General features: G+C 44.4%; 1 protein-coding gene across 2 annotated transcripts in view; it reads right to left on the reverse strand.

Annotated features, from left to right (window-relative positions):
• Positions 1 to 14,900, reverse strand: part of USP40 (ubiquitin specific peptidase 40) — a 570,914-nt gene that overhangs the window by 417,430 nt on the left and 138,584 nt on the right. For both annotated transcript variants that reach the window (XM_069225530.1, XM_069225531.1), the window contains 2 exons: positions 12,320 to 12,427; positions 10,863 to 11,181 (listed from right to left, as the gene is read on the reverse strand). In XM_069225530.1, the coding sequence (XP_069081631.1) occupies positions 10,863 to 11,181; positions 12,320 to 12,427 (427 nt within the window). The remainder of the gene's footprint in view (positions 1 to 10,862; positions 11,182 to 12,319; positions 12,428 to 14,900) is intronic.

Raw genomic sequence — 14,900 nt, forward strand, 5'->3', positions numbered from 1 at the left:
ACACAGCCCCCACTTTTGGCAGCAAGGCCAGGGAAGATCATGAGAAAAACAAGGAGGAGTCACCCACCAGTCAGAACAGCCCCTAAGGTGCCCTGAGCTGAGGTGACCCCTGCCTTTAGAAATCCTCCATCTTGGTTTTGGAGGATTCCCCCAATAGGAATAGGGATGTGCCCCCCTCCCCTCATGGAGGAGGCACAAGGAGGGGGTAGCCACCCTCAAGGAGAGTAGCCATTGGCTACTGCTCTCCAAGACCTAAACACACCCCTAAATTCATTATTTAGGGGCTCCCCAGAACCTAGGAAACTAGATTCCTGCAACCTTAACAAGGAGGACTGCTGACCTGAAGCTCTGCAGTGAAGATAGAGACGATAACTGCTTTGGCCCCAGCCCTACCGGCCTGTCTCCCAACTTCAAAGAAAAACTGCAACAGCGAAGCATCCAACTGGGACCAGCGACCTCTGAATCCTCAGAGGACTGCCCTGCAACCAAGGACCAAGAAACTCCTGTAAACAGCGGCTCTGTTCAACCATCTGCAACTTTCTGCAACAAAGAAGCAACTTTAAAGACTCCACGTTTCCTGCCGGAAGCGTGAGACTTTCCACTCTGCACCCGACGCCCCCGGCTCAACCTGCGGAAAACAAACAACTCAGGGAGGACTCCCCGTCGACTGCGAGCCCGTGAGTAACCAGAGACGACCCCCTCTGAGCCCCCACAGCGACGCCTGCAGAGGAAATCCAGAGGCCCCCCCGACCGCGACTGCCTGTAACAAGGGACCCGACGCCTGGAACCAACACTGCACCCGCAGCCCCCAGGACCTGAAGGAACCGAACTCCAGTGCAGGAGCGACCCCCAGATGACCCTCTGTCTAGCCCAGGTGGTGGCTACCCCGAGGAGCCCCCCCTGTGCCTGCCTGCATCGTTGAAGAGACCCCCGGGTCTCCCCATTGCTTTCAATACAAAACCCGACGCCTGTTTGCACTCTGCACCCGGCCGCCCCTGTGCCACTGAGGGTGTACTTTCTGTGCCTGCTTGTGTCCCATCAGTGCCCTACAAAACCCCCCTGGTCTGCCCCCCGAGGACGCGGGTACTTACCTGCTGGCAGATTGGAACCGGGGCACCCCTGTTTCCATTGAAGCCTATGTGTTTTAGCCACCTCTTTGTCCTCTGCACCTGACCGGCCCTGAGCTGCTGGTGTGGTAACTTTTGGGGTTGCCTTGAACCCCCAATGGTGGGCTGCCTTGGACCAAACTTTGAACCCTGTAAGTGTTTTACTTACCTGTGAACTTAACCTCTATTTACCTCCCCCAGGAACTGTTGATTTTTGCACTGTGTCCACTTTTAAAATAGCTTATTGCCATTTTTGTCAAAACTGTACATGATATTGTAATTATTCAAAGTTCCTATAATACCCGAGTGAAATACCTTTCATTTGAAGTATTACTTGTAAATCTTGAACCTCTGGTTCTTAAAATAAACTAAGAAAATATATGTTTCTATATAAAAACCTATTGGCCTGGATTAAGTCTTTTAGTGTGTGTTCCTCATTTATTGCCTGTGTGTGTACAACAAATGCTTAACACTACCCTCTGATAAGTCTACTGCTGGACCACACTACCACAAAATAGAGCATTAGAATGATCTCTTTGTGGCACTATCTCACCTCTAAGGGGAACCCTTGGACTCTGTGCACACTATTTCTCACTTTGAAATAGTATATACAGAGCCAACTTCCTACAATATAGATATACAGAGTGCATTGTGCTGAAAGTTTTAACAGTGGTCCCATTGTCCTAAGACCACCACAGGCCGAGTTATGAGCAAAATTGTTTTGTAAAAGAAATCCCTGCAAAGCATTATGCGGCAACCGAGTGCAGCAAATATTGTAGTATGTTGACTGTAATGCTCAGACCAGCCCCTAGAGGATACCACAATTAAAATAGCATTTGTATGAAACATGGTCATGTAACAATATAGTTAGCACCTAGAGGGCATAACCACATGCAAACCGAATGGCAGAAAGGAATGCAGTGCAACCATATATTTAGCCCCTACAGTGAGTAGTGCATTATGTATTTTCAGGGCTAGCAGGCCTTCTGCAATACTAAGCCCCTTAGAACACAAACTACTCCCAGCTGTAAAACAAACGTTCCAGCTGTAAGAGACCTTAAAAAGGCACTGAATGGTGGGAGAGATTATTATTTTGGGTTCCCCACTAACCTAGTATGGGGGCCCATAAATGACCTAAACAGAAAGTGTGTCACGCTGAGCGGTTTGGTGGTGGTCCTATTGTCCTAGGACCACCACAGGCTGCGTTATGGGCAAAAATGTTTTGAAAAAGAATGCTTGCAAAGCATTATGGGGCGAGTTTTCCTGCATGCAGTAAATATTGTAGTATCAGCTCTCCCGCTGTGCTGGGAGAGCCACGTTGCAGATTTCTGTGTTTTTTAATAAAGCATTTACCAATTACAAGTGTGAAAGCTATGGAGCAGGAAGGGGAGCCCCAAAAGAAATGACTCTGATTAGGTAACAGTGTGAACAATGTGACCAGCACTCCAATACCGCTGATGGAGGTCGTGCGGTTGGCTCCGTTAGCCCCATGGCCACCATGGAGCACGAAGAGGATAGAAAAAGGAAAAAATAGTTCGCCCACGCTGAAGTATATTGGCAATCATGCAATAATCCATGTAATAGGGTCAGTCTGCAAGGAGGTAACAAAACCACCCCAAGCCGGGACAAATGTAAAGTATTTACCAATGATCAAGAGATTTTTGAAAGGCAAGCCCACGAACAAATGAAAGTAATGGCCGTGGCATGGGCATGGTTAGAAGCCCACAAATAGATAACAACAGGTCAGAAAGTGCTTGCACGCTTGACCTAAACATAACTAAAGCGTAATGTGATGAGAAGGAAATACATTTTCAGGAAATCTCATGGTGGATGGCTGCAGTGTTAGGCTCTGGAATCAGCTAACATTCAGGGAACACTACACACCCCAGAATCCCACAGGAATTCAGGGATCGCTGGCTTGCTAGCGTTCTCTCCCCAGAACATTCTCCAAATGAAAAAACTGTGGCTAAAAAAATACAATTCGTTCACAATCTCCATGGAGGACGGAGGCAGTATATGGTTAAGTGTTGGGCTTACACACAGGATACCATAACAATCTTAGGGCCTGATTTAGATATTGGCGGTAATGGGTCTGCCACCACTTTTTTGACGGAAAACCAAATCCGCCAGCTTGGCAGCCCACCCGTCCGATTTAGATGTTGGCGGTCCCATGACTTTAACCCACATGAGTCCTGCTGACTCTGCCAAAGTTTCCATCTGTTGCAACGGCGCCATGGGAAAGAGTGGCGGGACTCCAGCCACACTCACTGCTGTGCAGATTTGGTTGTGCCTTACCCCCAAGCAAAATGTGGCTGTCTGACCTCCACTTCTGAGTTGGCGGATCGGGGGTGGAGGAAGGTGGTCGAGTGGTGAAAACTCACCTTTTTTCCTGATTCCACTCCTGTTTTCAACTGGACCTGACTGGACAACACCTTCCGTTGCTGCTGCCACTGGACCATGGACAAAATATGATCCACCCACGCCGCCTGTCGCTGGACTCGCAGGTAGGGAATACGCATTGGCTGTGTACTTTGGGTGGGGGTGGACTGCATACGAGCTTGGGACCACTGCAGACATACATCTCACAGTAATATTTTTAAACTACTGAGTCATGCATATGTCGGGAACACAAGTGGGTCAGACAGGGATGGGGACACTTTGGTACACAATACATATCACACACATCCACAACTGCTATTTTGGTGTCAGTATTCATTGTCAAATGAATGCTGGCACCACAATGATGATACAATCACACTTGTCAACTGCGTCCATGTGTGTACATTGCAAGGGGACCAGTATCTGTCTTGTTGTGTTTCACGTTGTGTGTTTGACACAGTACATACTTGTGTGTGTGCAATACGATTGGTTGGGTGAGGTGGAGGGAACTGGAATGGGTAATGTGGTAGTGTGAGTATGTGTGCCACTTGCATATGGCTTTGATGTTGCGTGTGTTGGTGTGTGCAACATTCAGGTTAGTGTTGTGTGGTGGTCGTTGTGATGTGTGTAGTTGTGCTTTGGTGTGAGTGCGTGCAGATAAGTGTGTAGTTGTGGTGGTTGTGTTGTGTGTGGGTGCTGTAGGAAGCTGGCCTGGCTTGTGGTGAGAACCTATGGTGTTCTCACCTTATATCCCCTATTAGTGAAGTGTAGACAGTGTCTAGGAAGCCAGGGCACTCTAGAAGTAGTTGTGGATGAGCAGCCAAGACTTATCTAGGAGACATGCAAAGCTTATGCCTTACCACTACAGTCACACAGCACTTACACACATGAAATAACCACATAGTGTTACAAAACTAAAGGTGCATTATCATGATAACACAAATACTAAAGAACTGTATAGGCAATACTCTACTAGCAGGTGAGTAAACACACTATTATAAACACATTAGTAATCAGGAATGGGCATAGAAAGCAAATGAAAACAGTGAAATTACAGTAGCTAATAGAGACCCTAAGGGGAGACCAAGCCATATACTAAAAAAGTGGAATGCGAAAGGCAGACCCCCACCCAGGTAAGTGGAATCTGTAGAGGGGAGCTGGAGGAACTAGGAACCCCAAATGTTAAGTACCAGAGTGCCCCCCAGCACCCAGGAGAGAAGAGGTAGGTACCCGGCTTTTCCCAAACCCACTGGTAAACATTGTAAAAGGACTGTGCAAGACCCAAGCAAGACTGGAAGAAACAGAAGATGGATCCTGACAGAACAGGACCTGCAAATTAAGGAGATTAAGTCAAGTTCCAGTTGGAGTGCCCGGTTGGGACAGGAGTCCCTACCTACCCTTCTGGAGATGCAGGACCAGTTCGACGGTGAAGATCAGGAGTCTTGTATGCAGCACAGGAGAAGGAGAAGAGTTCCAGGAGTGATGCAGTCGATGTCCCACATCAGAAGAAGAGCTGCAGTCCGTTAGTGATGTGGAAAAACTACAAACAAGCTTTGGCAAAGGCAAGAGTTGCAGAAGACGAGTTGCAGAGCTGCTGGGGACCAGGAAGGTCCGAGGGGACTTAACCCAAGGAGGGAATTCCCAGGCGACCCTCAGCAGAGAGGGTGCACCCCCACAGGAAACTCACAGGCAGCAGGCACAGGAGTCGCAGTGAGGCCCACTCAGCAAACCTGGAAAGGAGCCCCACGTCGCTGGTGCAGCAGGCAGGAGACTGCGCGTTCCAGGGAAGAGTGCTGGTGACCGGGGCTACACGGAACCTGAAGATCCCTTGGAAGAAGAGCCAGCAAGCCTTGGTAGCTGCAAGAGTCACGGTGCACAGGGTACTGTACTGCAAGGACAGGCAAAGACACATCACCTCCCAAGTTGGATAGCTGGTAGAGGGGACCCCTGCAGACCACCACCTGTGTAGCAGGATTTGCATAGAGTTGCATGAGAGAGGATCCACGCGGCTGGTCGTCAATGCAGTTGGTGCCTGCGGATGCAGGGGAGTGACGCTTTCACTCCAAGGGAGATTCCTTCTTACTTCTTGGTGCAGACTAAAGACTTGCCGCCTTCCGAGGATGCACAGCTGGGAAAATGTTGCTGGAGAAACAATGTTGCAGGGCGAAGTCGTCGCTGGAGCTGCAGATTGTAGGTTCCTGTGAAGTCCAGTTGTGATTCCAGTGGTAAGAAGTCAAACTAAACTTTGCAGAGGAGTCCTGCTGGAATCTTGCACATAGGGAGGCCCTAAAAGGGGTATCTGTTACCTAGCAGGGTGACCACCTATCAGGAGGGGGCTGTGACATCCCCTGCCTGACCTAGCTACTCAGATGCTCCCAGAGGCCCCTCCCCCCACTTGGATTCAAGATGGCAGAATCTACTGGCCACATGGAGGAGCTCTGGGCACCACCCCTGGGGTGGTGATGGACAGGGGAGTGGTAACTCTCCTTTCCATTGTCCAGTTTTGCACCAGAGCAGGGACGGGGGGGGGGGTCTAGTCCCTGGACTGGGGCAAACCAGTTTATACAAGGAGGGCACCAAATGGGCCCTTCAAAGCATACACATAGCTTGTGAAGGCTACCCCTCCCAAGCCACGTAACACCTATTTCTAAAGGGAGAGGATGTTGCCTCCCTCTCCCAAAGGAAATCCTTTGCTCTGCCTTCCTGGGCTTGAGCTGTTCAAGCAGCAGGAGGGCAGAAACCTATATGTAGGATGCCAGCAGCGCGGGCTGCCTGGGAAAACCCTACAGACTGTTAGGAGCAAAGATGGGGATCCCCTAAGGAGCCCCGGAGTGCATGGAATCATGCAACCGATACTAGAAACAGTATTGGAGTTTGATTCTAACATGTTTGATGCCAAACATGCCCAGGTTTGGAGTTACTATTGTGTAGCTGGACTTAAGTAGTGACCTATGCCCAGTACATGGGTAAAATGGCTTTCCCGCACTCACAAAGTCCAGGAAAACGGAGCTGGAGTTCATGGGGGCACCTCTGCTAATGTAGGGGTGCCCTCACACACAGGTTCTTGCACCCTGCCCTCTGGACTAGGAGGGCCTGCGATAGGGGTGACATACAGTGACGTGGTGCAGTGACCTATACTGAAAGGGTGCATGCACCTTTTCAAGCAAGCTGCAATGGCAGGCCTGCAAACACATTTTGTATGGGCTTCCATGACATGCTGTAGCCCATGGAGAACCCCTGGTGCCCCAATGCCCTAGGTACTATGTACCATATGCTAGGGACTTACATGGGGGGCCCCAGTGTGCCAATTGTGGGGTGAACAAAGTCAGGAACAACAGTATTTAGAGAGGGAGAGCACAGTCACCGGGGTCCTGGTTAGCAGGATCCCAGTGAGCACAGTCAAAAACACACTGTCAGAAGGCAAAACGTGGGGGCACCATGCCAAAAAGAGGGTACTTTCCTACAGGTGTAGTGTCAATAATGTGTGTATGTTGTGTTATGGATGTACGTAATGTGAGTTTGAAGCATGTACGTGTTGTGGTGGAATGGCAATGGATAATGGTGTGCACAAATGTTTTGTGTCGTGTGTGCTGCAGGGGGACTCATATGGCTGTTGTGGTGTGTGTGCCGCCAGTACACTGCCTGCATGACTAACATCTCAATACAGCTGGCAGAACATCATCGACATGATGGTCTTCTCAGGCACTTTTCAGTAACACCACGGCAGCTTTTCAGTAACACCACCAAGATCTAAATTAGGCCCTTAGTCTTTCTCGAAAACTGGAGACACTGAAACATTCAGGAATACATGGCTTATATTGGCACTACTAGTGTCTGTTGCCTAGCATGTGCTACAACAAGAAAGAAAGGCTAAAAAATAAAAAGGTCCCTCACATTTATGCCAAGTAAACTCTACAAGCATAAGTGGTGCTATCTCAAACAGGAAAGGCCAAAACACTTCAAATGGTCTCAGATTTGTCTCTTTCCCGTCCAGAAAGACAGACGCAACAACATATATGGCATATCATCTTAAATGGCAGATATGTGGAAAATTAGGGTAGCCATATGTTTATAACTGGCCAGACATCCCAACATTTTTCATCAGATAAATTAAATAAAAAAGTGTTTACTCTTTGTCGGACAGCTGCATTCTGGGTAAGAAAAAGTGGTGTTATCCAACCAAGCTACACCATGTCTCCTCAATCTACGGCTTACATAAATGTCTAGGGTTGCTAATCTACCCATGGGTGCCAGCTGCCCCAACCACAAATAATGACGCCATCTACCATTGACTAACCCTCCAATTTTTAAAGTTTTTGCACTCTCCAAATGATGAAGGTAGAGGAATTTTCCTGTCCTGTGCAATAATCCCACACATGCAGGCAGGGTAAAGTTCTTATCAGGAAAAGTGTTACAGCACAAAAGTAGGACACTGTTGACCTATTTCAGCATAAAGTTTCCTATTTTGAGTGAGTATCCACAAAAACACTCTGTATTAAATCCTTCAGAATCACATGGCATTATGAATACTACACAATTCTAAGTGGTTCAAATTACACCTATATCTCAACTTAGATTCTTGTATACATTTAAATGGTGCATAGCTTACCTCGAGACCCAATTTGTAATCATTTAATTTTCCACTATTTAGTGATGTATGGTCAGTACACAATGAAAAATCATTGTAGGCCAAGGCAAAGGTTATTAGCTCTAGGTATCACACGTTTTAGGACAAAAAAAGCTGTACATCTCTGTGAACTGAAGAGTGGTGGACATTAAAACAAATTGCCCTTCAACACAAACTTACAGATTTAAAGTCTACTGCCAGTTTCACGCTCTTCCTATTAACATAAGTATGTTCAACAATTAGTTTCACTTGGAAAACAACGAACAATCTACACAAATGTTTTAAGCCACGGGTTTCACATCTGTTTCTCCCACAAACTACTAGTAAACAGAAATCACCAAGCAGGAAATAAGTACATGGTTTCTGCTTCTTCTCTAAATCAGAATGTTGAGAAAACAGCGATTTTACCTCAGCAAACATTTTACTGATCCCATTTTAGAAGCAAAAAACTAAGTATTTCTTGTACAGTATGTATTAACAATTTTGTTTAGAAAAGTAATTTTCTTTGAAGGCTTCAGGGTAAACAGCAACACGGGGGTAGTGTACGACATACATTTGACAGGATATCATTTGAGGAAAAAATGGTTTGAAGTCCTACAGGCAAATTAATGCAAGTGTCAAACTGCAACAAAAGGAAAAAACTTCAATTTTGCTGAACAACTCTAAATGTGTTGTTGATCCAAGTGCCTAGGGTAAAATGTTCATACATCATCTTGCTGAGTTTAAAGGACAACATTCTAAGACTTCATGAGTTTTGCTACCATGTTTAGTGTCTGCGACTCTGTTATTCTGCTGCTTGGCATATTTAACAGAAGTGAACACCATGTCGGACAAGTAAATGATGGTGTAAAAACAATCAATGTTATGTTGAACCCTACCCACAAGATCTGTGGAATGGGTAAGAGGGTGGGGGGGGGGGGGGCGTAAGCAAAGTTCCTTGATCAATTCTTTGATGTTGTATTGCCTCTTGTCTGGGGATTTGAATACCTGGATGTGAAGTCCCAGAATTTAGAGTTTTTGCTCAATTACAAGTCTGTGGAAAATGTTCCCTGATGTGTAATCATGCTGTCTATGAATGGGTAATGCAATCCCAGAGTGTATGTTGCTCTTTACTAGTTGTTTAATAAGTCTGCAAAGTGTTCATTGCCAAATCTCTGAAGACAGTTTTTAGAAAGGGGATAACTTTCTGTCCCCCTGTTCAAGTAAGACATTTCTGTGGTGGTGTCTGTGAAAACCTGTACAACTCAACCCTTCATTTGAATGAGTGACACTTCCAGAGATCAATATAAACAACGGAGCTCTAATGCCTTGCTACTTTGTACAGCATCAGTTGAAGTCTAGAGGCTCCATACGGGAACATTTCTAAGATATGCTCCCTAACATATGTGCGAGGCATCCATTGTAATGGTCACAGTGGTGACTGGGACTGTTACGTGCCTCCAATCTTCATACTGCTTAGGTTCCACCACTGCAAAGCCTTCACTACCTTGTAACGTAATGACCATCAGATTCTCCAAGCTCCCACCTCAGAGGGCCAGGGTCTTTAGAGACATCCCTAACTTGTTTTCATTTTTAAACAAGCACATAGTGACATATGAATACAAGAAGCCATCATTAATAATAGTTTCATCAAAGTCCTCAACTTCAAAGATTGTGTTACCTGGTAAAGAAGAACTCTGTTTTGAAAAGGCAGAATTATCTCTTCCACTGGAATCACAATTACTTTCAGTGTATCGCAGCAACCAACCAAACAAATATTGGTCTATTGGGAAGGCACTGAAGATGTCTTCTATAAAATCACTAAACCTCGAGTCCCAGGGCTTTTACACCTCTCTTTGAACTGGCTGGCACTGCTGAAATTCAACCACTCCTATACTGGTTGCATGTGAAATACTGTATTTGCAATTAACTGAATGCATGAAGTTCTCACGTCCATGAGTCTCATCACAGTTCTCGTTTTACAATGCCTCCTCAGGTGTTGGGAATACCAATGCCAAATGTATTTAATTCTGCCCCTCAAAAGGTTTTTGCCTTGCTAGATATTGGGGAAGATTTGTTCAAGTTGACTGAAAACATACAGTTAATAAAGTTCACCATCCTCTGAACATGCATTGGCATCCGTGATCAGAATTTCCTTTTAGCAGCTAGTGATTTAGGTAAGGGAAGACATGGATGGTTTCGCACCACAAGTGGAGCTTACGTTGTGGGGCTTTTTGGCATATGCCCAATGTCATGATGAGTAATATTGACTTTATTTAAGTACAATTCCCAGTTAAATATTTTATTTACTTACAGACACCTCTGGACCATTAGATAGCTGGCTAAAGTATAGCATATGAATGCTGAATATATTCATACTAGAAAACTGAACAAAAAGTATCCTTGGAATATTCTACTCTTCAGCTCCAGCACAGGCTTTGCAGAGCATCCAAGATCTATCAGCCACACCAGTCAACAATTATGACAGCCCGAGAAATCATGAGCATCAACCTGAACACCCATGATCCACCAGACTGAGGAGAAGACATCAAGTAGCCCTCAAACAACACTGAGGGAATTGCGGCATAGGGATAAATGAGACTGCACACCAGGAAATAATGTGCTAGGCTGACAAGCTTGAGTGCTAATACATTTAGCATAGCAACCATGAGCCACTGGCTAGGACACAGGATAGTATGCAGTGCTGGCACCCTTTACAGAACACTCCACAATAAACCAGCAGAGAAAATCTGCAGCAGCAGAGTCCTTACCATCAAGAGGCCTTCGCAACTGTGATTGGCGATAGAACAGCATGTATGCACTCTCCTTGCCCTGGAACTGTTTCTTGATATCCTCCTCTGTAATTGGTTGCACGGAAGAGTCATTAAAGTCGAACCAGTGACTGACGCTGTCCCTCAGCTGCTCTGGCACACTCCCAAGATCCTGCTGGATGTAGAGGCTTGGGGTCGTATTTGCCACTTCTGCCACTGGAACGTTTCCTTTAAATGGAAGGGTCCTGTCTGATGGGCAAAGGCTGACTCTGTTCCCATCCGAAGTTAACAGGAACACTGAGGGATGATCCTGCAGGAACTGCAAGAAACAAGTTACCAGTAAAACACAAACAGGGTATATCTGCTTCCCTGTATGGGTGAGTTAGGATGTCAAGTCCAAGGGGGGAATACATGTTAGATTAGACCTCAAAACATGGGTAAGGGTATCGGGCTGTGTTTTGAAGTTCAGTCTTGATCAGTAAGGAGCCTCCTGGTTAAATGCTATCTGGGGGCTTGGGGGAACGTTACATCATTCGTGTTGTTTAAAAAATTCATAAATATGACCTTTCTTCCAAAGGATACCAAGGGGCTACACAACCTGATCAAAACATCTTTTACTCTTGCAAAAATAAAAAATATAAATAAGATTTACAGTATTTGCAACAAATCCATAAGTGTGCATAACAGTAAGTTGGAACAGACATTTTTGGGTATTATATATACAACTATATCAACTGTCATTTTCTTAGTTTGGACTTGTCACCTGTATTAAAACCTCGAGAAGTGCTTACTTTAGAACCCCAGTGACTGAGCGGTGCAGCCGGGATATTGCCATAAACTGGAGGTGTACCAGTATAACTATGTTTCAGGACCTGGTTGGATCACAAAATGCTATTATTGCAAACGTGCTGCTGTCAGCCCTATTCGCAAATGCTGCTTTCCTGCTCCTGTGTACTTTAAGCTACCAAACCTAGATCCTTTTGGTTTCACTGTAAATAGTAATCCTGAGATTCCCATCACTATGCCATCTAGCTATGTATATCATATCAAAACAGCACCTGTGCTGCTCTTTCAAGTAGCAGATTTAGAATTATTGTGGGAGCCGGACACTGTCTGTTCTCTGAGAAAGCAGGGCACTCACTGCTTTCTCCTGTTTTCTATCTACCCAGGAATACTCTCAAGTAAAACAATTTAGAATTTGATTTACTTGCTTTCAGTCATCTGCACGGAGCTTTGCCTAATCTGGCCAGGATTAGTGTGATCATTGTCCCTGCTTTTTTGGCTTTTCTTTTAAGTAGGAAGGTTAATCTGTTATTCTGCATGAAAATACATTTTTTTAATCAAGGTGTAGACCTCTCTATTAAAAATGATGGTTGCTGCCTAGAAATTAAGTTTATAAAACAGAAGGGAGTCCCTCGTAAAAATACTGAAGGGCAGGAATATTCTCAAATCCATACCTTACGAATTGCCCCATGCTGGTTCCGATAGAGCTTATTCCAGGATGTACCTTTTTCCAGTAGCAGTTTCTGCCCAAGGTGATCAATGGATATACCAGATGATTCCTCCTGGGGAGACAGATAGACACCGTTTGAGAGCACAAGAAGTGTGCAGGGAGAAAACATGAGGATGGGAATGTAGTGTGACCTTATAAGATCAAAGGCAACAAAGAAGCAAGAGGAAAGCACAATATTATTCTCTGACATCTTCATTTAAAGCTACGACACTAACAGTGTGTTGATGAGGGCTCAGAGACAATGAGCCACCACAAAGCACTCACTCAGACTTAAAGGAAGGCTTAAGTGCAAGGCTGTCAGATATGTGAAGAGAAAAGAAGAGAAAGAGGCTCCTGTTCACAATCATGAGGGGTTAACAGACACACTAGAGAGTCAAGAACTACACAGTCAACCACAAGAAAAAGGGAAGGATTTATTTGTAGAAAAGGCAGAGCCCAATCGAGGAGGCTGTACGAACTCTGGTTGCAATATAAAATACAAGATATAAATACATTTAGTGAAGAAAGGTAGAAACTACAAATGGTTCTGACATGCAATTCGGGGATCAGTGTATTGAACAGAGGTAAATTTAAGTCTTGGGCTCGTCTACACAAATTGCATGCTGGGGTGATCAGCCAGTGCTGGGTGACTGTCAACACATTACGGTTTAAAATGAATTCTCGAGCTGCAGCCTATTCATTATGAATAATAATGTCTAGCAGGGTGACATTGCTTTCTTAAGTAATATTCTTCTGACAGACAAAGAGTATTGAATACAGCTTTTTGTGCCTTACATGAGCATCATCAAAAGTGTTTTTTCATGAACCACAGACACTTGTAAAAAGACAGGACCAAATAAGGTTAAACACAATGAATCTGAAGTTGTACACCTTTGATAACATCTGCACTCCGGATTGATAAAACATTTAAATGCAAGCTAGTTTTTGCACTGACAAAAAAGTGCTAGTTTGGAAAGGAGAAAAATTCCCTTCAGGAAAGCCAAGAAGGCTGCACTGGGATCATCCACATTGCAACAAGTGATGACACCTTAGGCAACATAGAATACTGTTGTTCAAATTCACTTCAAATGTTGTAAAAATCCTTGTAAAGCACCCTTATGCACAGAGCAGCCTCCTACTACTGATAAGAATTGTTTTATGAGATGGCAGTAAATTCAAGGTGGCACGCTTGTATAAGAAAATTCGTTTTTAGCCTAATTTTAAAAAGACTGACAGATGGGGATTCCATAACCTGGACTCAAAAACATAAATAGAAGACCACCCCCGCCTGTCTCATCTAAATTACAGCACAAATAGCTAAAAATATTTACAGACCTCAGGATTTTGGGATGTTTGTACCCTTTAAAAAGTTGGAGAGGCACGGTCCGGCTGAAATAGCATTTTACAAGTGACTAAGGGCCTGATTTAGATCTTGGAGGCGGGGAATACTCTTTCACAAAAGCAACAGATATCCTGTACGCCATATTATGATCCCATTTTATCCTACTGAATATCTGTCACATTTTTCACTGATTGCAACAGTAGGCAGCGAACAGTCCAAGAAAGGGCAAACTGTGCATCCTTTAAATCATAACATGAGTGGTTTCCTGCTATATATATATATATATATATATATATATATATATATATATATATATATACATATACACACACATATACATATACATATATACATACATATACACACACACACAAAACATCTGCTGCCACTATCACCACAGAACCTGTATTGCACCATCATAAATAATAGGTCTGATTATCAACTAACATCCTCGTTAAGTGTTGTGGGAACACTACATTGGTAGATGTGCACCTGAACTTTCCAAGATAATGCTGTAATTGAGATGTAGGGTTGCCTGGTTATTGCCTTCACTGCAAACCAGGTGTGGCATCATCACAAATTGTGATATTAGGTAACCCCACAAAGCAGGATCTGATTTCACTCTATAAAACATAATTAAACTATAAGCCTTGAATCTGTAAACTATTCATAGGAAAGTGATATCACAATCAAATTTGGAAGTGAAGGGTAAACTAAAGTTCAATTCCTATTAGATATTTCAAGCTTTTGATTATTAAATATATTCTGCTGAAGCTCATCCAGAGTGTATTTTAAAACACAATACAAATGTACCTGCGATAACACGTCAGTTAAGCCTTCAAAGGGATCATCCAACTGCAAATGAATAAATTCCAATAACACCTTTATCAAAGAGGGAAACCAGGAGATGCAACTGAGCCAAGCATCACAGGCGGCCTGGACCAAGTGCTGACTCATGGCGGAGGGAGATTTCCTCTGAATTTCAGTAAAAAATAGGTAGAGTGCAGGCGAGAATCATCGTAGTTTGAAGGTACAGTAAGTTCATGTTGCTAAAGTGACTGCTCCACCAATGTAGCAAAGAAAGGAGGACAGGCCTGCTGTTCACAGCAACAAAAATGAAATTTCAATGACATGCCTTTGGTCCTCCTATGCAGCTTCTAGGACAACCAACAATGTCTAAGTGTCCTTTCAAAGCCAGTCTCCA

Source organism: Pleurodeles waltl, chromosome 3_1, assembly GCF_031143425.1.
Source record: "Pleurodeles waltl isolate 20211129_DDA chromosome 3_1, aPleWal1.hap1.20221129, whole genome shotgun sequence".
Taxonomy (NCBI): Eukaryota; Metazoa; Chordata; class Amphibia; order Caudata; family Salamandridae; genus Pleurodeles; species Pleurodeles waltl.